The 27,926-nt window shown below is 40.0% G+C and overlaps 3 protein-coding genes across 9 annotated transcripts; 2 read left to right on the forward strand and 1 right to left on the reverse strand.

Moving 5' to 3' along the window:
* LOC128877440 (uncharacterized) lies at positions 1 to 1,326 on the forward strand. The gene is made up of 5 exons (XM_054124756.1): positions 1 to 405; positions 675 to 784; positions 842 to 940; positions 1,012 to 1,131; positions 1,191 to 1,326. Exons 1-5 carry the CDS (start codon positions 76 to 78, stop codon positions 1,303 to 1,305), a joined length of 774 nt encoding a protein of 257 aa, XP_053980731.1. The 5' UTR covers positions 1 to 75; the 3' UTR covers positions 1,306 to 1,326.
* LOC128877434 (glutamate receptor 2-like) lies at positions 390 to 21,727 on the reverse strand. 6 transcript variants are annotated; one of them, XM_054124741.1, is made up of 9 exons: positions 6,079 to 6,439; positions 5,771 to 5,955; positions 4,884 to 5,068; positions 4,399 to 4,791; positions 4,123 to 4,290; positions 3,825 to 4,051; positions 3,553 to 3,755; positions 2,947 to 3,212; positions 390 to 2,732 (listed from the first exon to the last, which is right to left on the reverse strand). In XM_054124741.1, exons 1-9 carry the CDS (start codon positions 6,227 to 6,229, stop codon positions 2,090 to 2,092), a joined length of 2,421 nt encoding a protein of 806 aa, XP_053980716.1. In that variant the 5' UTR covers positions 6,230 to 6,439; the 3' UTR covers positions 390 to 2,089. The 6 variants fall into 6 exon arrangements, with proteins under 6 accessions (XP_053980716.1, XP_053980715.1, XP_053980717.1 ...); XM_054124740.1 differs by having other exon boundaries at positions 4,399 to 4,806; XM_054124743.1 differs by having other exon boundaries at positions 2,116 to 2,317; positions 2,482 to 2,732; positions 3,553 to 4,051; positions 4,399 to 4,806.
* On the forward strand, positions 9,460 to 27,525 carry LOC128877437 (acyl-CoA Delta-9 desaturase-like). 2 transcript variants are annotated; one of them, XM_054124752.1, is made up of 6 exons: positions 9,460 to 9,789; positions 23,487 to 23,707; positions 24,794 to 24,924; positions 25,534 to 25,739; positions 26,080 to 26,265; positions 26,356 to 27,525. In XM_054124752.1, exons 2-6 carry the CDS (start codon positions 23,500 to 23,502, stop codon positions 26,681 to 26,683), a joined length of 1,059 nt encoding a protein of 352 aa, XP_053980727.1. In that variant the 5' UTR covers positions 9,460 to 9,789; positions 23,487 to 23,499; the 3' UTR covers positions 26,684 to 27,525. The 2 variants fall into 2 exon arrangements, with proteins under 2 accessions (XP_053980727.1, XP_053980726.1); XM_054124751.1 differs by lacking the exon at positions 9,460 to 9,789 and adding an exon at positions 21,875 to 21,897.
* Positions 27,526 to 27,926: the final 401 nt, after the last annotated feature.

Consider the following 27,926-nt stretch of genomic DNA (forward strand, 5'->3'; position numbering starts at 1 on the left):
ATGTTTTTATTGGGTACGTATTAATGAAGTTTGATTCAAAAGAAGTATCTAAAAGCTTGCAAAACTTTCATCGGGATGGAGACCATTTTGAAAGGAAGAATGATGGTGAAAATCTTTTTCGTGATACTGCTTCTTTTAATTTTAATATCAAATGGGACAAGTTTTGGTAGAAGGAGATCATCGAGCTGTCGCAAAGGAAGCGAGCAGATTTTAAGCGAATCAATTGTTCAAAATCCTTTCGCTGATCAAAACGCAATAGATCATTATTACGACTGTGACACCACTGAATTTGGCATAGTGCAGAAGATTCCGTATTCGCGTGCCTGTTCCTCATGCGATGCCATAGAAATTAACTTCTCATCTGCTTATATTAGATGCGGAATGTGTCTCGCCATTGCTGACAAGGTTGTTGAAATGTTCCTTGTGAAAATTTCAATTATTTCTAAACAACATTGTATCTGGTACATTTTACTTCTCGAATAGCGATAAAAATAATAAACATCGGGTCAGAAAATATTTGATTATGTAACGAAATACATGTTATGCGCAGTAACGAAAGATTACAGCTAACAGAGACACGCAAAGATTTATTTATCTTATATTCGTTACATCAGACCGAAACGATTTACAAAATGAATGTAATGTGAAGCAACTACTGTTCAATTTTATCTCAGATTAACCAAACCCTCTTGGACGTTTACGAGATGATGACGCCGGGCGCGTGTTACAACGATACGGAAATCGAACTTCTTTTACGAACCATTTGCAACAACTCCTTCGAATAGTAAGCCGAAACACCGTTTAAGCTTCAGTTCATTCTAATACTGGCATATCTTCACAGTTACAGTCTTCGAGAAGTCGATGGAATAAGGTTCATCTCTGATAGGTTACCTGGCTCCATTTTGGTGGCCACATCCGCGGATGGACTGTGGGGAAAGAAGTCAGTACGATGGCGATAGCTACCGATACGCACTTCGCATTTTCCTCTTATTAAGTTTGATATCTCTTCAGATTGAGAGACCTATGCCACTATTATCTCGGCGAGATCGGCGAGGTGCAACTTTTCGAGCAATGGCAGGAATGGTGCGAGGACGACGAAAAGTTTCCCAACCTGTCGAACGTCATGTGTAGGTAGGAAGAGAAACGAGATATGTTCTTCGACACTTTGTTCTAATTTCGGTGATTCGCAGAAGCTTGGTTGGAACGTTACGAGACTGCAGAAACATGAACGACATAAATAAATACGAGTCCCCTTTCAAAACGTACAACGCCAAAGTAAAAATCACCGCCACATACGGAAAATGAGATTTTTATATCGTTCGAGATATTTGATAGCTCTTTACATATTTTGTGCACCTTTATTCCAACACAGAAACTGCAAAATTTATTAAGAATTTATTTCGTGTTTCTTATCTTCTTTCATGCATATGAATTTACTATAAGCAACTTGTAATAAATGATAACAATTTCGGAAATATACATTTCTACTATTTTCAAGGTTGAGTATTTTTTTAACAGCGGTAATTACAGAAATGAGTAATTGGTCATTATTTTAATAACGTTCATCGGGATATAAGCAGCATAAAAAAATGATAAAAAAACATCGTAAAATTAGTACGCGTCCATATGACTTTATATGATTAAATCACGTTTACACTTCATGTTACCACTAATTCTTTATCTCCTTGGTTTAATCAAAGACATTCTTCCATTCTGTTTTAAACATACAAGCTCCGGTGTATCTTTAACCGTCGTCTATTGACAAGACAAAGAGTCTTCGTGCATGTTACGTTTTAACAGAGTACAAAGTTCGCCGTGTTTTTTTTTGTGACAGATCATACGATTATTGTGCACACGTACATAGACCCACACCTAGTTTTTAATACGACTAAGATTGATGTTAGTCACTTTTTAGTCGCTGGTAACAGAATTTACTTAACGACGACGTAATACATTTTCACGGTTAATTAGTTCACGATTCGTTCAAAATTACTGGTTGTCTAGGCTAAAGTTTCAGCTCCAAAATAAAAAAGACAAAATACAAATCGGAGGTCCTTCTTATTAAAAAAAAAAAAAAAAAAAAAAAACTTCATTGATGAAACGGGAAAACCGTATTGTCTGTAGGTCTGTCGTCCTTCTGGGTGTTATGGTGTTTCTTCGTCGACAGAATGGAGAAGCTTACGCCGTTGATGCTGGCCCGTGTTGTCTTATAGAATCTCGGCTCGAAACGGGGTCGATCGATTTCCTCGCCCGAATTTTCCGCCCTATCGTCCTCTTTTGCCCCGACGGGCGGTATCGATTTCCCCGGTCGTATATCCTGCGTGACAGTGGAAGAATCCATTACGTTATTCTTCGTCGAATCGAATCGCGTTGCGCGATTCGTGCAGAGATCGTGCTGTTTGCCGCGACGAGGATATAAATGCAAATGAGGAAACTGAGAAAACGGATGGAAACGCGGAAAATGAGATAGATTGGACAAACTGGGCATCAGGTGACTCTGACGTATTCCTCGCACGATGGTATTCTTCATTTGTCGCCTCTTGTTCCAGATCCTTTCGGCGATCCAGATCGAAATGGCTGTCAATCCTCCCGCGATCAAAATGAAGAAGGCGGAATAAACGTCTGCTAATCTGGCGCTGTGGAAGGTAGTCGGTGATTTGCATTGCGGCATTTCTGGCAGCATTTGCTCTGTTATCCTGTTCAGGACTCCTCGTTCTCGTATCCTCAGAATGCTGAAAATTTCCCTTAAAATGTAATTAATTTATTATGTAGCACGAACAAAGATCAGTTTCTATACTAAATATGTTTTCTGTTCTTTTTCCAAGCGCTGCGCATCCTTCCAAGAAGAATCATTGTCTCGAGCCCTAGCTGTGAGAAGTGTTTCAAATCCGATACGTTTTTCGGGGCGATTATAAGGATTCGTATTTCGGTATAACGGTCACGTACTTGAGATTAATAATTTTCTTGTAGGGACAAGAGTTGGCCATCGGTAGTGCCACCATCGTGAAGGTTTGGGGAAGGGATAGTTCCTTCAAGGTACATCGCTCTTGAATTAACGTCGTCCTGAGAACGCGTCGGGCAAGGGTGGCGCTGACAAAAAATCCGTATTGTCCTTGCACCGCCTTCGTGAGACCGGAAGTCGTGTCTAATCGGGACTCGCGATTGTTGAATGCTCTTATGTAAAGCTCGCGAAGATTGCTGTCGTTCACGTTCTAAAAATGGGAATCAGAAATCAAATACTTAAATAATCGTTGACCATGGAAAATTGTTCTAAATACTACAATCGTAGTAAGTAGGAAATATGATAAACAATTATTTTTAAAAATAACAAAGGGATAGCGAAAGTTACTGTCATAATCTCTTCCTTTGACGAATACATTACATAACACTTTTCGATAACCTGGGATAATTTTTCGATAACCTGGGATAATTTTTCGATAACCTGGGATAACGAGCCCCACTTGCCCTTGAAAGGTAAGATAATAAACCGATACACGTTTAGGTTCTTATTTACAAACGTGAAACGAAATATTTCTGGAACCGCGAACTCACTCGAATGTATTCGTCATCCGTGATGCTGTATCCCAATTTGAAATTGTGCGACAAAAGGTCAGCGATAGATTTGATGCCGCTTGCTTGAACCGATAGTATAGAGGTAATGAATCCAGCGTACGCGTTGTACATTACCAGAGCAAACATTAGGCTGAACAATAATACCGTTTTTCCCGACGGGCTGCGCGGTGTCCACGGCGAACCTGCGTTAAGTTTCAATTTAATTCGAATAAATAAAATCGTCCGAGCGACATAACCGTGGAAAATTAAACCTTGCATGCACATTATGCTGATACACCACAGGGCTGCCTCCCCTATTCCAGCCCGTTTTTCATCTTCGTGATGCAGAACGGTCTTTGCAGCGTAAATGATCATCCCCATCGCGATCAGTATCGCAAAATACGTAACCGCGACGCATCCTAAAAGGCAATTGTTGAAAGGCTGGCGAAATATATCTCTCATGGTACCGCTTTCCAGTGGGTGATAATAAATATTTCTCCTATATAAAAACATGGAGCACGGTAGTACATTTCTTTTTACGTTTCGATTCGGAAACTTGAATATTCTCACATGTAACGAATTAGAGGATGGCTGAACGACATTTCGGCCTGTCGTTCTTCGTTCACGGTTATATATCCCAGGCCTATGTCAACAGTTCCAGCGACAACGTCACCGAGGAGATTATTCCAAACTTTATTGTTCAAGGTGCCGAGTTTTTCATGTGGCACCAACTCTATGCTGAAGAAATGTATAGGAATACTATAGAAACGGACGAAGGTATCGTACGATTTCTTCGAATTCTCATTAAATCGTAACATACTACTTGCATTAATTTCACTAATTCACCTTGCGTTTACGCTGCTCGTTACGAATTTAGCGAAATCGAGAAGCGGCGCGATATCGTTCGCCTCCACCTGATCCGTGACGTCCATTTCCCCATCGATCGTTCCGTTCAATACACCAAAAACGATCGGAAGTCCGTTGAAGTCGTTTCGGAGCTTGACACTGATCGGGTTCTGAAGCGTCCAAGAATCTGGATTCCAAGAACCCAGGAAATTGGTCACTAGGCTCGTGTTGTCGGTATATCGGATCTTGTAAACGTGGACAAAGTAGAAGACCACCGTCCTGTTCTCTATAACGGCGTAGTTCAAGTTAATCGATCCGTTCTCGTCCATCCTCTTCAGGGGAGGTTCTCGAAACTCGAAGCGGTCCGTATAATGTCGCAGATGGATACAGGTCCTGGCAAAATTAGTCCTGGTTGTAGTGAAAGTGAAAGCTCTGTAATATCTATAGCTCTGTAATATCTATAGCTCTGTAATGATCATAGCTACCTGTTCCAGTAAGTCCGCGATAATTTCTGAATCGCAGCATGCGACAGGGAAGACGTTGCGACAATGACGTCACTGTCGATGCCAATATTCAAATGACGTAAAACGTTGTCGATGGTCGAGTCGGTGTTTTTTACGGTTATCATCAACCAGGAAACGTAATAATTGAACAGATATTTTTGAGAAGCCTGCAATTTAGTCAAGCAAGCCTTCATCGACGATTGTTTGGAAAAGAAGCCTCGCAGAGAACAATTTCATTGTTCCGCGTTATCGATTTGTATGGATACACCTAATCATCTCCATCTTAATTATTCCAGTCATTATGAGGTCTACCATATATCGGATGCTATTCGATCGACTTATCACGTATTCCTATCGAGTGTTGCTAGCTGCAGCCACGCGAACTTAATGTACTGAGCATTTAATAATAGTAATGAATATACGATGCAACTTCTACAACAGGATATTTAAAAATTTAATAAGATAGTTATCTTAACCATCAGGGGCAAATCTATCAAGACGCAGAAGAAGATCGCCTCCGACCCCCACCGTCCACGAAAAAACCTAATTTGTCAATTTTTAAACGTTACGTAGTGTATACATGAATAAGAAATGCAGCTCGTAATTTAACGATGAAAATTTTCAAGCATCCAATTTGTTAACGTTATGTATGATTTCGAACAATTTGAATTACAAATGCTCGCTTACGTATTGTTCGATAGAATTATGATTTGCAAATGACAAGACCGGCCAAAGAGCAAATCGTAAAATTAATTAACTTCCATAAGGCTTGCTTGCCTATCAATTATTTAGCCGATCAAGTATTTCGACGAATAAAGTTCGTAGCTGTTCTGAAAGTATATCACGTGTTATTTATACACGTTACTCACCACGTGCAGAACATTCTCAGGTGATGTGAGATTCAGCCCGTCCAGCAGGACGATCGATCCAATTCGATGCTTTTGGATCATAAGAGCATCAGGTATGTTGGGATTGATGGCTGACTGAACTGACACGCTGATTCCTCTTTCGGCGAGACACGATATCAGAGGTCTCGTATAAGCGAACACACAATCTGTACAAAAACACCCAAATAAATCATATCTAGTTACACGCCAAGAATGTATTGCTGTAATAAATGTGAAATTTTTTGTAATATTTCAAGAATGAATGGGAAGAGAAAACTCAATTTCCTTACCTAGAGAATTTAAATTTTCAAAGAGCACTATTTGATCCCAAGACCTCCGTTTAGAAAATTCCAGGATTAATTGCAACGTCAACGGCGATGGTAGGATGCAAGTACTAGTTGCCATGCATAACGTTGTCATTACAAAAAATACCGTTCTCATTTTTCTATTAACAGAGAATCTTGTTTATCTACTTTTTTAACGATGGACTTTCATTACAAAAACGTTTCTTCTACTTTTTTGCGACCATTGTCTGACGCACACTACGTGTTTTTAGACTACAGATCAATCGTCACATATTTAAGAGTGTAAATCAATATTTTTTACCTCAGAACGTATTATTTGTTTTTTTTTTTATGTTTCAATTTAAGAGCGACGCCTACATTGAATTACCATTCAGTTACTTGTACTTTCCAAGTAAGTTTCGCACATTAAATATACACTATTTTACATAAATACTAGGCAAAAAAAAACCCGTGAGATATAAAACAACATTTATTTGTCCCTCGTGAAAGTCTTGAAAGAAATTCTTCGCCGACACCCACACGAATCACGAAACGTCTTGGACAGCGATCGAATATAGACTGAGGAACAACTCACAGAGTCCTTTCGACTAGTCCTTTCATCGCGATAGAAATTAACTTTTGGATAGTGATCAGGGCTACACCCCCGTTTTAATTAGAATTAATTGCGCATGCAATATAGCTCCTTCCTGATGACACATACCCAGGAGAAAAAAATAGAGGCCGCATAACGAATCGAAGTCCAGAGTTCAAGTGGTGAACAGTTCCTCAAAAATTATCGTTCAATCTTTCAAATGGACGGGTAGTCGCCGAGAAAAGTTTCCCAACAGTTTTGAAAAACCGGTTTAGAAAAAAACACGTTTAAAGTTTGAGGATCGATATGCGTAAGGTAGGGCGCGCTCTACGAAAGGTCTTTGTTAATATTTCGAGTTGCAAATAACTAACATTCTCAGAGTTTGAATTGGTTATATTTTACTCTGATAGTTGTGGAATAATCATGCAATGTAATTAGGGAAATTACAGACAATTGTTAAAAGCAACAGAATTGCGAGGTGAAATAGGGTCACTTATTTGGGAAAATCAGCGCTGTGGTTATATCGACGTTTGTATACAACACCACTAGACTCGGACAATGATGTGTCGATAATAGTATCCACTTCGTGTCGACAGAAAATCGATTGATTTGATGCAATCGATGCGACTGTTGAAATGAATCCGCGTTACCTACGAAAGCTCACTCTCGCAGCTCCTTTTTTAATCATACGTCAGTACTCCCTGTAAGCATCGCAAAGATTTTCTCATTTTTTAATATATTTTGTCGTCAAATATTGAAATCGCAGTTGGTCATCGATGTCATTAGCAGTTAATTGACAAATCATACGAAATCGTATGATGTCGCATACGCAATAACATCGCGGATGATGACAGTTCGGCGATAAACAATTCGTTCGAATGATACAACACAATGAAAGTGTCGAGTCGTGTGAGACGTGTATGATAGCAGAATTAACGCTTCGGAACGATGACTGATGTTTACACGAGTCCAAAGTGCATTAACAATTCGTCGACTCGCTTGGCCGAGTTGCACCATTTCTTTTTTCTTTGGTGGTTTTATTCTTTACTTTACAAACAATGCATATTCATGTACAAGCTCAGAGTTTTCGAACTAGTGGTTCCACTGGAATTAATTCGTAAAGGACTAAGATTGTTTCCCGTATCCGAGGTGGTGCAACCCCCTCATCCGTTCCTCGCTTCAAGGAAACGAATTAATGTGACCCGATATACAAGAACTGCATTATGTATATCGAACCAGGGTGAAAGGTTCAGAGTATAAGGCTGTACTACAACCAAAGTATCTTCTAGAAAAGTAACAGAGAACCGACATTGACAGGAATGCTGTTTTTCCCCATGGCATTCGAAATGTCATGTATAAATTTATATGTATATTCAAGGCGTGTCCATTCGTAAAATAAGTTAAACGATTGACGTTCATTCTTCGAAGGATGGTTTACAAAAGAATTCAAAAAAATAATAAATATCTAGCATTTCGATCTTATTTTCTCGTGGTTTTATCCGTTTGTTTTTGATAGTTTTTATATTGGCTATACGAGTTAGAGTTCCGTGATGAAATTCGACTTTTACGAGAACGTGTAACATCAGTTGGCGAACATCAGATGAACAAAAAATTCTTTTCCATGTAAAAGCATCGAACGACAAGGTATAAATAAATACAAAATGCTGTATCTGTTATTCATTGAATACATATTTGTACTTTAATTACGATATAAATTACTTGATAAAGAGACTTTTTCAAACAGTACATGAAAAGGTAAAAGAAATATACGTGTCGAAACGAGTAACCTTCTCCTTTTCGATGTCGGTTAAAAATTCAACTCTCATCCAGGTGAATAAACATCGCAAATAAATCGCTATGCATTGATCATTTCCAAACACTGTTTTCTTCGCTGTTACTACTCTTACTCGAACAAAATTATGCTTCTCTGTTCCATGGGGATATAGTAGATCACCGACTACATAACCGACTGAAGATAACTCAGATCTATCGCAATCAAACTCGGATCTATCGCATACTTAAGTCGTTTTTAATACAGGTAGTTTGATTGCACATAATAGATTGGATGGTGCGCTAGCAAAAAATGACTAACAGAATACGTGATTTTATGGTATGTAAACAGTGTATGAAACATTACAAAAAAGTGTTTAACTTTTTCGTGGAATCGTCGATACGTCTTTTTCTTTTTATGTACAATACCAAGCGTGATGACGAAGCCGACAATCAAAGAGAAAAAAGGAAGACAAAGGATTCAGGATGTTTCCACAAAATGTTCATGGTAAAGTTCACGGAAGCGGTGTTCTCGCGTGTAAGGTAAACAGAGAAAAAAGACATGGGTGTATGCTTAAAATTCCGTCTAATGGATTAAAAAAGGTTACTTCTTATACTATACATTGTATGAATAAACATTAAGATTGTTCAACCGTAGAGTAATATCTTTATTGCGTACGGTCAACTTGGATGAGTAGTCGAACAATGGATTCATCTACGTCGTAATCAGACGAAATATACGCAAGGTAAACAAGTTTGAATTGAATGCCATACTGGTCAAGTCAGAAATTAAAATTTCAGCGACGCAATGAAATGATACTTTAATGTTGAACGAGTAAAAAAAACAGATGGCTCTAGGCTGTTTCGATTCATCTATTATTCAAACAAAATTCTACACATCTCTATCGCGAACACGGTGACTGGTTATATTCTTTCAGTATAGATCACGTAGGCAACTGCCTACGGAGCACCATCGGCGTCGTTGGATCAAAAGACGCCGCTTAGGGGAGCCACCATTGCTTCCGCCTGGCGTTAAACCGCGCTCGTCGCCGTCGTCGCGACTCGTGTTCGTCGGCAATCGTATTTAGCTCTGGCCGCGTGGTGCCGGCATCTCAGTCTCGTTTCGCTGTCACGTCGTTTCGTTCTATAGTTCGCGAGTAAAGGGTGAACTCACCGATAAAAATTTTTAATTGAAGCCTCCATTAAATCACACCACATTTACGCATTTACGAACGGTGTTTGTTCAATTGTGCGTCTTCGAGCATCGAAATCATCGGGAACGAGCCGGTACAATTCGGCATCCAGTTCTGAGAAGGTTAACTAGCTGACGGTTCGGCAAGGGTAGAAACAGAGAGGTACGTTCTTTTTTTGTTTTCCACGACGTAATTTTATTATTCGCGAGCAATCGCGTGTGAACCGTTCGTTACGTTTAGAGAATTGAAAGATACTATGCAACGGATATTATTTAAAAAAAAAGCTGACGAGTCGTAAACGTGCAATTTCTAGAATTTTCTATTTCATTTTTTTTTTTTTTTTTTAACAATTACTCAGATAAACCGTCAATCGTTTATCCGTTAGATATACCTCTATTTTATGATATGTATATATTTTACTTGTATAATAGGAATTCTGTTTAACTTTTATTAACGGCCGTTTCTCGATTTTCGCGCGCGTGCGATGGGTGTCTGCTCTTTATGGAAATCGAGCAGTTATTGTTCGAGTTTGCAATTTGATTTACCGCGCCAGAAGAAAAGTTGATCCCATCGAGTGATAGACCGGAATCAGTGGGTGGCTCATATGTTCGTTAAACCAGTGATTCTCAACGAGATCCATGTAATCCACAAGTAAAACGTAATAATGGAAAGCCACAGTTTCGGAGTCACGTCTGCTACGTATACTACGTGTACTACGTATAATATTACAAAAATATTTGAGTACGTTTTACCTTTATGTTTGTCTCGATTGTAAACGTCTTCGTTCATAAAAATAGATAATTGTTTTTCTTTGGATTTTTTACTTTATGTGTAGTCGAATCCGTAATCTGTTGTAAGTCGTTATGCAAAAGCTGCGTAGGTAAATAAATAAATAAAACTGAAAGGGGAGGTAAGAGCCAAAAAAGTTGAGAAACGCTGTGTTAAACGATACAACCTGAAGCAGCGTTTCTCAAACTGGAGTCTATGAGCACTTACAGTCAACAGAACCATAATATATCGTGGAATAAAAATGGGATCTGTATTAAATTAATGTTTCTGTATTCACTTCTTACTTAACCGTTCTTATCAAGTTTTTAAGAATTTGCTTAATTATGTATATATTGTATATACCATTTATTATTTATTATGTATCATGTATTATACATTATGTATTATGCATGAGGCAATTGAAATTGACTTACGTCAATCAATCTCTCGTGCTCGATACAAAGAACACGCTACTGTCGCCGTTCAATTTCTTTTTTTACACGGAAATGAACAACAGTTTCCCGTTACGAGAATTAAAGTTACGTAGAAGTACCAGACGGATTAAGAACATATATTTCAAAGTTACAATAATCAATTGTTCTGTTCCCTTCCAAATTTCAAAAGTAGGAGTAAACGTTCAAAAAAAAAAGAACGAGAATTACATTACATTTGAAAACTAGCAAAAGTTGTCTATTGTCGACGAGTTCCTCTTAAATTCGAAAATGGCGAAGTTTGAGAGACACTGACCTAAAGAAAACCAAGGTCCGCCGGTAGCGTAATTCGTCGTGTGCGCGATACTAACGAGCGTTACGCGCGGGTTCGCCAGCGTGTCACACAATCGCACGCACGTTGGCTCGGAGATGAGCGAAATTTTTACTCGGATAAACATATCGAACAACAACTAAAACATAAGCAATTATTTATCTGCTACAGGTTAAATGAAAATTTGAACTTTAATTGCCCCGTGATACATTTCATGACGAATGAATAAAAATAAAATTGACAAAAATGTCGATAAAATTGTACGTACGTCTATATTGGCTCATGTTCGTTCGTTATACGATAATAAAATTCACGGTACGGACTATAAATAGTTGTTTCCATTCGCTCGTCCGATTCCTTTTATTTATAGTCCTTCTCTACCTGTCTTACTCGTGGCACATGTTTTTCGTTCTGTATTCCGTTTCATTTTCTTCGTCGACTTGTTATCACGTGTAATTTAACCTTTGCAATTATGGGAAAATTTCATTCAAATGACAATCAACGAGAATAACGAACAACATTGTTGTATAATGGTAACAATGGTTATTGTATTCACCATAAGATAAGTACAGTACGTTTCCAACCGTTCAATGTGTAAATACAGCATTGAAAGTTTGTATCATTATAGCTTATGACCACTAATATGTTATGAAAGGATCGCGAACACCCGACGAATACAGAGCAGCACACTTGGTATTATACGTCGCTTACAACAGTCAAAAGTAATAAAAGTAACATGTAGCACGGTGGCAGAAAACAGTTGGCCAATCTTAGGTAAAAACATTAAAAGTACACAAGATTTGCAACATGATTAAAATTGCAAAAGTTGTGAAATATTCGAGCAACGAACATTTGAAAAACTTCCTCCGACGTTACTTCACGCTTGGCTCGACCCCTTCTAGCCCCTATATTCCAAGTGCCACAATTCTTTGACCGCGACCCCACTCTGTGAGCAGGGCACAGTTTACGAAAGGTGTTCAACAGGTAAACTCCCACGACTTCCTTTGAAATGGAAAACACAGGTCACGGGTTTGAGCTCATACTTAAGAAAATGTGCGTCATAGAATTTCAATACGTCGTATCAAGGAAAAACCAGGCATGTGTGTGGTCTCTCAGGCACGGCGTTCCGTGATATCGCACCTGTTAATTTGTTTGGAAACATTTTCACCACCAACCGTCGACGGTGACAAGAACTATACCTCGAGGATCATCGAGTTCTCGAACGCGTTCCCCATGTCGTGGCGGTATCTGTAACTTGTTACGATACACCGGTACCGGTACCCATTGCGTCATTACTGTTACTCGCCGTGCAGATTGGGAGAAATTGGCCAACACGTCACGAGTCACGGACAAAGTCGTTTAGGAGCAAGTTCGAGCTGGTTATCAGGGTATTGCGTTTCTAGCTGCATCGAATCGTACTTTTGGAACAGGGTGGTTGTTAGTTTTTATCTCGACGTTCAGAATGTATACAAGAATTAAATCGTAATAAATTGAAAAAGGGTGAAAACAAGTAGGTAAAATTCATCGCGAGTTTCGGCTAAAGTAAGGATGTTTTACAAACGAACTCAGATGTACACCAAAATGCAAAGAACTGCATATGTACACGTGTTCAAGACGGAGTTGAAAGGAAAATATTATACAAACAAAGATTCAAATAATGCCTGGGTAAATTTGTTCTGTACTTTTGCTCATTGAACATATAGACACAGTTTTATCGCTCTTCTCGCATACTCTACGCATCGTGTTTGCACTTTTCTAATTTCAGATGACAGACCAACGTCATCTGAATGAAATTATATTCCACTTGAATGTAACTTTTTTCTGACGATGAGCGTCATTTTTTTTTTTTTCAAACGATCGATCGACATTTTGCGACGTTTATCTGTTCGCGGCGGTGTCATTTGCAATTTCAGCCGCGATGAAATACGTGAGGATGTAATCACCCACCGGAAACGTCGATTCGATTAGGGTCGATTAATGGCACCGGTTAAATCCGGCTTTGGGATGCTGCGCGACGTTTGGCGAAAAATAACTTGTGCGCATTAAAAATCGTTACGTAGTTGTTTCTAAAATAATGAAACCAGTTGGCATTGCCAATTGTAACGCACAAAATGTTACTCTATTCATACAAGGCGGTCAGTATTTAATTCGTACGATATTGTTTTATTTCGAATGTTTTGCATCTCGAACATTTTCAAACAGCATTACCAAGAACCAAAAACAAGAATTGAAAAATTCCCGAGTTTTAAAAAATTCTCTGGAAAACAGCGTCACTAGTCGATGATCAACAGCTATCCAATATTAACTAAAATTAACTATCGTCAATTTAAAATTGTTCTAAAAAGGTCAGACGACGTCAATTCGTGTTCAATAAATCGACGAACGCATCGAACTTGACACGTCCAGCGTTTAGCGAGCATCGATTCGTCGCGTACTATTTTTTCCACAAGCAACTGGGATTGTTTTAAAACGTAACGTTACAATGTTGACTGAACATTGTTGGCAACACTGAATTTTTGTTATCAATAATCGATCGCGCTGATAATCTATAATATGTTTCCCGAACCTTCGCATTCTTTATCATCGATATTAACCGATTGAGTGTCACGGGCCTTTCTTATTTCACGATCGAAAAGTACCAAACAGCGTAATAGCGCCTTTTTATAGCACGGCGCGATTGGTTGCCGTGATTATGGGCTTCGCAGCCTAGAGCGCTGGCCCTTTGAGGACAATACAGAAGAAGCGCGATCGCGTCCCGTGGCACTCAAACGATTAAAATTCGATCGCGTTTAGAATTATAGATTCGCATAAAATGTCGAGCTTCGGTTGCAGCCATACGAAATTTACCGCACATCGAGTTCAATCGCCTCGAGTTCATTCGCTGGCACGAATTCCGTCGCCGACACATTTCTTCTGCACCTTGAATCAAAAGTACTTTCGTGTCTCGCTATTCCTCTTCCGTCACGAGTTTCTAAACCAGTTTGTTACACGACGTTACAACACACAGAAGGAAAATAAAATCGCTGTCTTTATACATTTATTCTACCACGAGAACAGTGGTGCATCATACGGTGTACAGATGACGCGAATCAAAGAGAGCCTCAGAAATCTCCAACTGTCTTGTTTTCCGTAATGCAGATGTTTCAATCGATATATCCGAGTATCGCGTTGCTACGACTTCATTTACCAATATCAAGATCTCGAACCTTATGTTTATCAAAACAAAATACAGCCTGTGTTACTAAGGAATAGCGTAGCTTTCTACTATTTAAAAATTCTTTAATAGCGGATCGGTAGTTCCAGAAAGTACCTTCTACATACAAACAAGATTTATTTTTTTTATAGTATTAGTATAGATTGTACACTTGTAATGTCTAATAAGAAAATGAAAACTTTTGTGATAATGTAATAATTTGATTAAAAAGAATCGCGTGCGCGGCTCTGCTCCCCTATAGGGACACGTTTTCATAAACGACACGTAAACCATGTCTGACGCAATGTCGGTTTTCACTTTCCTAGTGATTGTCCGACCGGTCTGCCGCGTCACGTAATACGCGGACGAGGAAGCGACAAGAGGAGCCTCGCTATTCTCTCGCGTGGCGTCTTGCGTCCAGTCGCAAAACGATAATACGCGTACACGTTGTCCCGCGCAGCGACTACGGCTAAGTCGCTATTGCTGAACACGTGATTCGCGCGTGCGCATGCGCAGTAGATCCCCGCGACTACTGGTGGGAGTGTTTGGCAGATGTTCGAAACATCGCACAAAGGTACATATTTACCGAACGAACACCAAGTATGTATTGCCACGTTCAAGTGTATGTAGATCATACTCGAACCATTAATCCGACAGTAACTTATCGTGGAACATTGGAAGTATTTATTATTCGGATGCATTTCTTCCTTGTAAATTAAAACATTTTTACATATCGCCAACACTGAAGTTCATTTTAAAATGCAATTATTGTTCATTTTCTGACTCCATTAACTTTTATTACCCGTGACTTAAACTTTTGTTTATGAAAACAAATGAACCCAAAACTACATGTATATTTTCAATGGATAAAATAGACTAAACAGGTTAAAATAGAATAAATTCCATAAAAATGTTAATAACTTATTTATTAACGATATACTTACTGTTAATATACCAATAAACATTTCCGGATATCGGACATTTACGACATCGATATAGACCTTCATCGATCGTTAAATATTTATTAGTCGTTCCGTATTTTAATAGGACGTAAATTGTTTCGCTACGTATTTTATGGAAATCCTGCAAGTGTTTATTTCGGTATAATTTGCAAGTGTGGAAAATCGCGTTTAAAGAAGCAGCGGACTATTTTTCCAACGATTGTGGGTAATCTATTTGCATGGTTTGCGTGTAAATGCAGCAAAAGGAGAGTAATCGCCACGTGTTTTTCGTGCTCTTCTTGTGGCTTGGTCGTAAAATATTTTTACCTTCTATAAATCATGTATCTTGTACGTAGCTTATACTTTAATAGATGCGGAAGTACCCAGTCTGTTCTTATTTTTATTCAGGAGAATTTTGTATACTTTTCGTCTGTAATACAGAGCTTAATTTATCAAAAAGTAAATATTGTAATAATCTACCATGAATTAAACATCAAATTCAGCATGGAACTCGAAAGAAAGATGATCAACTAAAAGATTTGATCAATTGTATACAGTCATCTTTTCTTCATACTCGATCGGTAGTAAGTGTGGCTACGTAATAGGAGCTTCTATTACGTTATTGCGGTAATGATACATTGGACTCGTTAGCATTTAGTCACTTCTGTAGAATCATTTGAATTTTAGTTGTTTTGAGCATTCGTGCACGATGTTATAAAACGCGTGCTTGAATGATTGGTGCACGTAGTCGATTTACACAGTCACGTGAACAAACTACGTTGAGATATCTGTTTTCCGATGAAGTCTTTGTGCTTTCCAGTAATACTAGTTTCAAAGGAGTAACCCCGTAGGTAGATAAATGGTATCATCATACATGTATAATGACACGTATATGCGTGTAATTATCGCATTAACCCCGCTAATCGAGTTTCGTCTTCCGTTTATTAATGCGATATGAAAATACGGTAAACGCCGCGCAGGCGTACATTGCGGTTCAAACATGATGTAATATTACGCGAACCGTGGAAATTTTTTCCTATTTGTAACCGTCGAAAACTTTAACGGAATATCTTCATCGATTAAAGGGCGACCAAGATTTCGAATAGTTCATTTCTCCTCGATGACACGTATGGATTTACAAAAAAAACATTAAAACACAAGACACGAAACTTTGCTAAATTATTTCTATAGCGACGGATTTTGAAGGAAACAAAGTTACATAATCCAAGTGAATATCCATAACGAGTTTGGCAGATTTTTGGTTCATTCCGAAGAGTGTCCACGAAATTCCAAGGCCTTTGTTTTCATTCAGAAATAAATTATTTCGGACAAGGACTTATTTTTTGACACATGAGACATTACTTTTACACTTATTAGTATTTTTTAAAATGTCACCGAAGATTTCGGAATAAATGAATGTTGATCTTCTAAGAGAGGACTGATCTTAAACAGAGATTTCGCAAACAAGCTTGTTCAACGATTCAAAGACGACGTCCAATTCACGCTGAGAGACTGAAATAAAACGCCGCGGATACTTATGTACGCACATAATTGCGAACAGTCTATAGTTGGACTGTACATACATTACCCATACAATGCAGTTTTCAAAAGCCTATCAATAGTCTTTTCAATTCATTCTAAACACCTCCAAGTTCGTTGAATTATTGAACATCTTTCACGTAGCGTTCCGTGAGTCGTTCACCGGTGTGTAATTCGGACTTTGATCTGTATTCCAAAAATTGTTTGAGTTTTGGGAGAAAAGGCGGATACTCATAATCACTTTCATCACTTGAAAGAAGATTAAATAAAAATCATCGATGGCTGTCTTCGCGTTTGATCTGGTAAAACAATGGTGATGTATGCGCACACCAGGCCGGAAGTTCTCATAGTTATGTTCGCAGAGATTCATGAACAAGTCGTGTTTTTAAAATTATCTTTTAGTCCTTTATTAATAAGATGTATACTCTGAATTGATCGATGATTTACGTTGAACGAAGAGCGATTTATCTGAATAATCTTATTGCTCGAATACATTTTCCTCTGACGAAATCAACCTGTATATACTCGTTCTAAATGGAATTATACGGATATCGATATAGTAATCGGATTTTTAATTCAGCTTTTTTATTCCAGGACTTTTCGTCCTTTATTAATAAGATGTATACTCTGAATTGATCGATGATTTACGTTGAACGAAGAGCGATTTATCTGAATAATCTTATTGCTCAAATACATTTTCCTGTGACGAAATCAACCTTATACTCGTTCTAAATGGAATTATACGGATATCGATATAGTAATCGGATTTTTAATTCAGGTTTTTTATTCCAGGACTTTTAGTCCTTTATTAATAAGATGTATACTCTGAATTGATCGATGATTTACGTTGAACGAAGAGCGATTTATCTGAATAATCTTATTGCTCAAATACATTTTCCTGTGACGAAATCAACCTTATACTCGCTCTAAGTGGAATTATACGGATATCGATATAGTAATCGGATTTTTAATTCAGGTTTTTTATTCCAGGACTTTTAGTCCTTTATTAATAAGATGTATACTCTGAATTGAACGATGATTTACGTTGAACGAAGAGCGATTTATCTGAATAATCTTATTGCTCGAATACATTTTCCTGTGACGAAATCAACCTTATACTCGCTCTAAGTGGAATTATACGGATATCGATATAGTAATCGGATTTTTAATTCAGGTATCCGAATGAAATTCGCAGCCTCAGCGTGTAATTCTCCGGCAACTAATTTTTAAAGAACCGCTATCGTAGGTTTCTCAAATGGAGTAACCACTTAGCGGTAACATTTCTAGCCATACAGTCCGACTTACGGAGTGGTATTCTCGTAAATCTGTACCGTTGGCGAAGAATCTCCCGTTTTCTTGCATATAAGGCCCCGAACAGGGGTCGAAGAGCGATTCAGAGCGTGATCGTGGCTCCATTCACCGTTCGCGAATCGTACCGGCCTTCCGGTGCAATCTCTATCAGCCTCCAGTAAATTCGAGCTTCCTCGTTCCCGTCGACGGAGACGCGCTGTACGCGGTGTTCGCATCCCGGCACGATGCATCACGCACTTACGCGTATATTTACAGTGAGATTCACGAGGTACACGCGGGAACACGTCGATACGACTCAAGTTGGATGGCGCGGTTAGTCGTACGATTTCAACGGACACCATTCGCCGGTTTTAGGTGGCGAGAGCAGCAAGGCGCCACGTGATTGGTTCAGAGCATCTCAGCTGAGCATATGACGACCGGCGGCGTCGCAACGTGTCTGATTCCAGGCGTCCCTCTATCTAAAGGCGCCCGCTCTCCTCTATCATCAAAGCTGACAGCGTTCCTACATTTATCATTAACATCCAAACACGACCTACTAGAATGAACTATCTAATTCCTCTTATATCGAAGAAAATTCCAATGAATATTGTGCATATTTATCATGCAACTTCTCATTTTCGAGCAAGAAGTTGCAAAAATGAAACTGCTGAAATATAATGAGTAATTACTTAATTACCGAATAATCCCACCTAATGGTTTTGACCATTTTTAACCGACTTCGAACAGGAGGAGGTTACTCAATTCAACATGTATATTTTTATTTTTATTTTTTTTTTCCCCTTTCAAATACCTATCTTCTAATTTATCTTATACCTTCCTTGAATGGCGTTAAACCCGATGCGATTCTCTCGTCACGGATTAATTCCCTCTTCGCTTATGTACTCCAATACGTTGAACTCTGTAAATGTAAAGTAGCCTGCTGCGTACGATTTGCATACATCAACGTATACGAGTGTGTAAACCCAGACCTAGAAAAGGGTCAGCGTGCTATATACGAATAACAACGTTTATTAATGGTAACAGACTTACTAAATTTAAACTAAATTCAAAAGCTTACGAAAGTTACGCTGGAAACGCTAATGCGGAAGTTAAACTAGACGTTTATTGTCAGTACAGGAAATTGGATATTGATTTTATATTACTATTTCATTTTATGGACCACTAACTCGCGTATGGACCACTAGCTCTTGCCACGGATGAAATCTCACGACCGATAAGAATTACGTGCGTTCACTTTTGTCATAGAGAGAAGCGATAAATCGAATGGTCAAGTTCAGTGAATAGTCGCTGGTAGACGGAAGCCGTTAACCGCGCTACCTTGGCACTGATATCGGCCGCGAGAGTCGGCAAGTTGCCCGATCATATGTAATCTCGGTATCGTGGACCCAGTCGGGTCGATCGATCGACCCGTCGGCGTCGGCGTCGCGACGGAACTGCACCTGGATGACCGGGTAATCGATAATACACACGCTCGAGAAATATTCCTGGCACATTCCGGAGCGTTTTCCATTCAACAGGCGACACGAGACCCTCGACTGTGTCCCACGGTCCTCTGTTGCTTCGTTAATTAGAAAGAGGAAAAGGAACGCATTACAGTTCTCGTGACAATAAAACCGATAAGGCGAGCTATCGATGCAATCATTGGTTCCCGTATCGATCGGACATCCTGAATGCTCGTTAACCGGTAATGTCGTTTACCTGGATGTCATTCCACGCCAGATTAACTACATTTCCTCCTGTTCGTGTCATGGATTTCGTTGAAATTCAAACGCGTTCTGCGCGCACAATTAAGGTGGATTTGAGTCATCATTTGAAACTCTTCAACATTTCCTCCGTTATTAAACACGACGATTCAACGACGATTAAATTCTCTCCCCTCTTAATTTTACTACGATATATTCGACTGTCAAGAAAATCCTTGACATCGATCGGTTGTGGAGTGACCCCGAGTAGATTCGGTGAATCTTGACCGCAGTCACGTGATCCGCAAGACACGCGCTCTGTGATTCCTGGCGCGTAAACACGTATCTCGCTGTCCTTGCCGATAACGATAAAAACCGAGCTTTAATCGAAATCGTATGTCACAGAATTTTTGATGCGCGAAACGGGAAAATGTGACGGGACGCACGTAACCCGAGATACTTCGTTGCGCGTGTGGGCAACGATCTCACGGAATATTTTTACGATTTCGTCGACAACTGGTCCGGTCGGTGTCTAATCCCCTCCCTTATTCAGCCTGCGGCGAAGCTGCGTGTATTCTGCAGATAATGAGAGTCCTTCCTGGGGAACGTGACATATCTGTGCGTATCCTTGCTTGCTAGATGTATTTTAGAAAGTAGCTGGTATCTGCGAGACAATCGTGTCCAGTAACCTATATCGTTTAGTATAATAAAGTTTCGCGGTAAAGTTTCGTCTGTCAAGAGCAAATTTTTTATTCGCACATCGACGAGTATGAATTATATTATAAACGGAAATATATTTAGTCAAACACGATTGTTAATCGATTTCGATAAAGAGGTATCGAGTTTTTTTTTCAGACGTCAAGCGATGACGGCGAATGTAACGAGTTTCCCGCGAATGCATTATCATTGCCGGCTTAAAGCGTTTTTTAGACATGTAGATTTCTTTTGCAACGCATCGAGTTTCCTGCTCGAAGGCTAACGGAAATTGTTAATTATTCGTTAACTACCTCAATAAAGCAAAGAAAATATGGAACAATTACAGGTGATCAATTATACCGTTGTTAAATAATATTCCTGCATTAGTTATGGAATCATCGGGTCTAATAACACAGACAGGATGCGTAAACGTGTCGATACTGGAGTAGATAACGTCATTTGATTCAATGTTACTTTATCTCGATGTGTTTTACACCGATACCTGACAGTTTGGTTATCGATGCGATAATTGCTACTACTGCTACGTAATATACAGATGCTCACAATTTCACGACGGGATAAGATATTTTAAGGAAAGATGATCGAAGGTTATATCGAGTTGTACACAGATGAAAAAATTGATGGATTACGTTGGGTTGACAAACTCTCTGGAAATTTCGAGGTAGAATACGGAGGAAGGAACGTCGACGTGTCCTGTTCGCAACGACGGCGTCCCGGCGCCACACGAGCCTGCGCCGGGACGACGTCCACGCGATCCACCCGGTAGTCGATAGACGACCTCGTCCGAGCTTCGACGAACTCGAAAACCCACCGGTTTTCACCGTGTTCAAGTAATAGCTTACCGGGCTCGGTCTTCGAGATCTTCGATGTTGCTGGAACGATAGGAAAACGGATTACAGGTGTTGCTGCGCGGAAATCCTTTACTTGGCGGATTCACGAGGTCTGTGCTAGTCGATGCCCGTGGTCGAAGAACGGTAGGAGGAGTTATCGTTCCTCGGAGGCGATTTTCCGGTGGTTACCGTCGACGACGTCATCGTGCTAGGATATAGACCGTGTAGATGCCGATTCGATTCAACGATAGACGTTTCTCCAGCGTGAAACGCGAGTCACGTTTTCGTTCGTTCGTTCGTTCGACAGGACGATGGAGGACACGAGTGTCCGTGCTCGGGAATTCGCGAGTCGAGTCAGAACGCTGTTTTTACCGCTTGTATCGATTTCGTCGGGATGTCCTGTTTTGACGGGACGCAGGAGGGGTTAGCTGATTTCGCGTCGGGAAACGTTTCGCGACGTTTGCACAAAACTGGAGGAGCACGGATGATGACCTAGAATGTAGGTGAGCTTCCCGACCGATGGACAGGTACGATTCTCATTTCACTTAGAGTGAAGGGGCATACCAAGCTTCGACATTCTCAATTTTCACATTTTTACATGTCCCGAATTCTGCCTGTTTTGAGCGCTTCACTTTATCCAGCCAAATTTTTTAACCAAACCTCAACAATATACATACATTGAATAAACTTTTATTAGGTTGTATCACGAAGCTTACATCTTCGATTATCCCGTTAGAAACAGGGTTCGTTTTCTCGCCGTTCGATTTTCTTTTCTCTCTGTTGCGTTTAGTTGCATACCGTGGTGCTTGTTGCATCTGTTGCGTTCGATTAATTTCAAGGGGTAAGATTTGTTTCTCGTTAGGATAAAATTAAACCACTCCCGACGTCCAAATATTTATTATTTTGATCGCACGCCGTAACCCTATCTTACGAAATCAAATAGATTATTTTAGGCATTCTGATCGACGTACTCCGAGTGTAAGCAACGCGATCGCGATCTATTCTCATTTTTAAGTAAAGCGTCGCGTATCGAATTGTCGATAAACATCAAATAATTGGGATCGCACAATGCTAAATGGCTCGACACTCGAGCTCCACCTATGTAATCGTTATCGCTGTATTTTCGATCAACGTTACCGCCTGGATTAAAGTATATTTGCACTTTGGAATGTTTTCGATCGATACACGTCGATATTATAATACTAGCAATAAAACTGATTAAAATAGGTCGTCCACACTTCACCTTGAATAATACAGTATCGATCTATTCACGGTTAAATGGAAATTTTGGATACCCACAGATATTTATGTAAGAGTTTCCATTTCAAAGCTATGCTGTACGAAATGTAAAGTAGATACGGCGACTATTACCCATCTTCGAAATCAACACAGAGGTCAGTCAACTTGAACAGCGACAGATGCCAAAAAGTGTTATTTGTGAATATTTTCTTACAGCGTGTATTTTCGTCAACACAGCAACTATCAGATTTTGATTAAGTTAGGAGCAAAGATTGTTGAGGAAAACTATGGAACTCGATATGTAGGCTAGCCGAGTCGAATATCGACCAATTTGTTATACAATTACGAGAGCTGTGGGTATTGAATGCGTTTCCGATCGATCCAATAAATATTTCCAGTACCGTGTCGAATATTTTTACTTCCGCGTCGCAATTATTCGAGTAGCTTTATATTTATACAATTTTAGTGCCTGACTTTGGCAGGACGTTTTTCAAAGCTCGCGTGGCGAACGTTTCAATCGCGACGCATTGAACAATCGGGACAATGATTATATCGATCGTCCTTACGTCAGGCCATTATTTATTCGTTTCGCGAAACGCGGTTTCGTGCAGGGTACGATGAGAATGTTGCTTTACTCGTGAGAAAAATTCGATTACAATCGAAGTCACGAACTCCAAAACAGATCGAGTCCACTTTTTCACACCATTTTCCAAATCCGTTAATTTGAAACGACACGAACATCTCATTTCTTAAGGGATTTCTAACGATACCGTACACCGAGTAGTATTCGGTTTTTATTTCTTATCATTCGCTATTGTTCATTACTTTGCAGTATATTATCCGTCTAACATCGTGCGTTGTTTGCGTTTGTTTCTAGAAGTAAAGAAAGAATGGCGCCAAACGTCACCAGTACCCCGACGGGAGTACTATACGAAGGAGAAACACTCGATGAGACTATCATAAACGAAACGCCAAAAGTGAAGTACGAAAGACGCATCGTCTGGAGGAACGTCCTGGTCTTCTTGTACCTTCACCTGGGAGCGATTTACGGACTCTACCTCAGCTTCACTTCCGCCAAAGTGGTGACAGTCCTATTTGGTGAGTGGAACGAATATCTTCCGATTGCGACTTCCGTCTCGTAACGGCTCCATTCCTATCGTTATATTCCAAATAGACGAGAAACCAACGATAACAGGACTCGGTTCGAAAAGAATCGAAGGCAATCTTCAGAAATCGAAAGTCAACCGTTTGAATCTCGATGGATGATCGCTGGACTGCGGATCTTTATGCAAAATAAAATCTGCGCGAACGTGCCTACAAAAATTAGACCTAAATAGGAATTTATTTTATTCTGAAAATATTATAACACGAACTCTACTTTCAATCATTTTTATATTTTTGCATATTGTTTGCACTTTGTAGTTCCTTGCACATTCAAATTTCCTATAAATGCATAAAGATCCGCAGTCCAATGATCACATAATTTCGCTGATTCTGATTGACGTCATTAAATTTTAAATTGCTTATAACGTAGACTGCATTGATTCGGTCTTCCTTTATTCGCACGGCACGATGTTCTCTTGTTAAATTTCTTATGCGATCGCAAGGACGATAACGTCAAGGAAATTAGGAATTTCTTCCTAGATCTCGTCGCGCGACCTCGCGGTCTCGTGCGAGGATACTTTTTTCCTATCTTCTGTTATACAGTTTTCGTTAATAATTAACACCCTTATTATTCGATAGACTCCATGATCGATATCGTTTCTCGAGATACCCTAACATTTGCCTCGGACTTGCGAAACATTAGCCGCCCCTTTTTTTTTTTGTTAATCATCCTTTATAAAATATTCAAATTTGAAGTAACAGTAATCAAGGTATTACAAATGAGAATAGAATGGGAACCACTGCTCTTGAAGACAGTCGCATAACAGTCTCGAATAACGGAGCGTAGAATAGCACGCCCGTTGATAAATTTTGGTTCTCAGTTCTTCGGTTTCGCTGACCTTGTTTGTTTCTCTTTCTCGATGGAATTGGTTAGGAATGTTTGAAAAGTACTTAGACGCGTATCGAACCGTGTCTCGCGAATTGTTCGTTTCTTTAAGCTCGGATAAAATCGATTTCGTGCTCTTCGACACGTCTCCTAAGAACAAGTTACATTTTTTTCAAAATGTCTTCTGTTCGTAGCGTTCGCCTTATACGTAATTAGCGGTTTGGGGATCACAGCTGGCGCACACAGATTATGGGCACATAAAGCGTACAAGGCGAAATGGCCGCTCGAACTAATGTTAATGATTTTCAACACCATAGCCTTCCAAGTAAGTAGACTCGTTCGCAGAGATCCTGCTACCCAAACGGAAAACACATAGATTGTCTTCGAGATGTAACGAGCAACCTTTCGGTCGTAATATCGATTCGCAGACTAAACCACGGAATATTACTCGGCGAAATCGCTGGCTGTTCTTTCTCCATTAAATGCTTTCGTAACGATTCCGCGACGTAAACCTTACAGACCGTAATTTCTTCCTGCTCGTTACTTTCAACATGCGGTTATTTGCAGAAGAATCTACTTAGTCCGCGTATGTGACAAATTTCAAAGTAATGAATTCGAAAGGTCGATTCAGACTATACGACACGTACCGGCACCGATACGACGAAACATTAAAACACGCGTTTTAATGGAACTATTCACACTTAACCGACACCGACCTGAACGTTCCGTCAACGGGAATAGCGTGAATAGTTCCATTAAAACGCGTGTTTTAATATTGTGTCGTGTCGGTGCCGGTACGTGTCGTATAGTCTGAATCGACCTTAACTTTTCATCTAAACTTTAATCGATATGTTTTCGACGAGGGTGCAGCTCGATCGACAAATGGTACCGGTCTAAATTCACCCCTTGACTTTGCAACTGTGTTCTCCGATAGGATGCAGTGTTCGACTGGGCCAGGGATCACAGACTTCACCATAAATACAGCGAAACGAACGCGGATCCCCATAACGCGAAGAGGGGATTCTTCTTCGCGCACGTGGGTTGGCTGCTGTGCAGAAAACATCCGGACATCAAAGAAAAGGGGAAAGGTATCGATCTCAGCGATCTGAAAAGGAATCCCATACTTGCATTCCAGAAAAAGTACGTTTCTTCCGATTCTTACGCGTATGCTATGTCTATGCAATTTCCTATTAATTGAGCAAGCTACTTTGTGTAATTAATAGACCGCGGATCTTTGTGCAAAATAAAATCTTTGCGAACGTGCCTACGAAGATTGAACTTAAATAGGAATTTATTTTATTCTGCAAACATTATAACGTGAACTTTACTTTTAATCTTTTTCATATTCTTGCATATTATTTGCATTTTGTAGGTACTTGCACATTCAGATTTCCCATAAATGCATAAAGATCCGCAGTCTAGTAATTAATAATCAAGTACCGGAAACGAATCTAAACAGCGTTTCGTAATCTGTTCACAGGCACTACAGAATATTGATGCCAATATTTTGTTTCATCCTACCGACTGTTATACCAGTCGTGTGTTGGAACGAGACGTGGAAAAACGCTTACTTCATTCCGGCGATACTGCGCTACGTTACGACGCTGAACGCCACGTGGTTGGTCAACTCCGCGGCTCATCTGTTTGGGAACAAGCCGTACGACAGGTTGGTATCGTTTCTCACCGTTGGATCTGGTCGCTGATCAAGGCATGGCCACGATAAACTAATCGTTCGCGAATTTTTTCTTAATTCTAGGTTCATCAACCCCGCGGAGAACAAGGCAGTTGCCATCTCGGCGTTCGGCGAGGGTTGGCACAACTATCACCACGTGTTCCCATGGGACTACAAAACGGCCGAGCTGGGCAACTACAAGTACAACATAACAACAGGCTTCATTGACTTATGCGCGAAACTCGGTTTGGCGTACGATCTGAAGATGATCCCTAGGGATATGGTGCAGAAACGCGTGGAGAGAACTGGCGACGGTACGCACGATCTCTGGGGATGGGGCGACAAGGATCAGACGCAAGAAGAAAGGGACCAGACATTGGTGATAAATTGTGAGAAAACGAAGGATCACTAGAAGTGGTCCGCAACAACGGCCGATTATTCGTTCTCACAGTCCCAGAACGACGGCCAGTTCTTTTTTTTTTTTGTTTTTTTTTTGCATAGCTCTTAAAACGGGACCGGGTTGAGCTATCCGAAAAACAATCGGGATATTTGGGAGATATCACACTTAATATTTTTAGTCACGCGATTGTGCAAACGTCAGCTACGTCCAATTTTCTACACGGTCATCGCGCATTTTCTAATTGTCGCTCCGTCGAGACGGTTTGAATCGAAACGAAATCCATTCTTGCAAGTCTTCGAATTCAGAAGGGTTTCTTTCTTGGTAATTAAAATGAGAAGTATGATTATCGGATCGACGCGAGCCCTTCTATTTTTCAATTTGAAATACCGTCCCACGCATAATGATCGGTTTCCAAGAGGTTCCAAGGGTTAGTTGGAGAAATTAAATGTAGCTGAACCTACGATTACGCGACTGACTAGATGGGTCATTTGGCAGGTCCTAAATGTTTTCAATGATATCGGAGAGAGGAGGGGGAGGAGGTCAGAGTTCACCGTGATCCAAGAAATCGTTCCGCAATTTCTCGATTATGTTCTAGATAACGACAGACTCGTCTAAGCTTCTGACGCTCGATCGAAACGAACGCTATCTGAACTCCAGCGCCCGAACACCGGCGCCATTTTCCTAAATTTCTCTGTTCCTTTCGCTCTCTGTCATCCAGAACATCGAGCTTCTCCAAACGAAAACAAGCATGACATTGAAACACGCTCTCCCTCACGTCCGAACATTAAACGCAACATTTCTTGTAGGGGATAAATGTAAATGTGTATAATAAATGCGAATTATTATTATTATTATTATTGCTCGTGACGAGAATCTCGCTGAACGTACCTTCCCTCTCCCTTCTTCCTTCTTCTTTCGCGTTCATAATCCCGTTCATCGATCAGCCGATGATTCTGTTGTTCTCGCGATCGCGTCGAATCCAACACCAGGCAACAAGAGATTCGTCACGCGATGTTTACAAATATATTTATCGAATCGTGAACACTTTTTCAAGTATTCGAGCTTATCGCGACCCAGTTCTTCAGAGTTGATACCGAGGCTTCAAGGTGTAAAATCCTTTAAATTTCAGTTACTGCTCGCTGACATTGCAGCTTGCTTCTTCGGGCCTCGAATCACGTACTCTCGAGGAAGCCGGCTGAAATGTTGGCGAAACGTCCAAGTACCTCACTCCCTCGGTTACTATCAATCATCAAGA

Source organism: Hylaeus volcanicus, chromosome 5, assembly GCF_026283585.1.
Source record: "Hylaeus volcanicus isolate JK05 chromosome 5, UHH_iyHylVolc1.0_haploid, whole genome shotgun sequence".
Taxonomy (NCBI): domain Eukaryota; kingdom Metazoa; phylum Arthropoda; class Insecta; order Hymenoptera; family Colletidae; genus Hylaeus; species Hylaeus volcanicus.

Excerpts from the sequence above, each read along its gene's own strand:
- LOC128877440 (XM_054124756.1), top strand. The coding sequence starts at position 76 with ATGGAGACCATTTTGAAAGGAAGAATGATGGTGAAAATCTTTTTCGTG. Across the intron at positions 406-674 it reads GTCTCGCCATTGCTGACAAG|ATTAACCAAACCCTCTTGGA; the intron begins GTTGTTGAAATG and ends ATTTTATCTCAG. Across the intron at positions 785-841 it reads TGCAACAACTCCTTCGAATA|TTACAGTCTTCGAGAAGTCG; the intron begins GTAAGCCGAAAC and ends ATATCTTCACAG.
- LOC128877437 (XM_054124751.1), top strand. Across the intron at positions 23,708-24,793 it reads AGTGGTGACAGTCCTATTTG|CGTTCGCCTTATACGTAATT; the intron begins GTGAGTGGAACG and ends TTCTGTTCGTAG. Across the intron at positions 25,740-26,079 it reads ATACTTGCATTCCAGAAAAA|GCACTACAGAATATTGATGC; the intron begins GTACGTTTCTTC and ends ATCTGTTCACAG.
- LOC128877434 (XM_054124738.1), bottom strand. The coding sequence starts at position 6,229 with ATGAGAACGGTATTTTTTGTAATGACAACGTTATGCATGGCAACTAGT. Across the intron at positions 4,291-4,398 it reads ACGAGCAGCGTAAACGCAAG|CATAGAGTTGGTGCCACATG; the intron begins GTGAATTAGTGA and ends ACATTTCTTCAG. Across the intron at positions 4,052-4,122 it reads CATCCTCTAATTCGTTACAT|GAGAAATATTTATTATCACC; the intron begins GTGAGAATATTC and ends GTTTTTATATAG.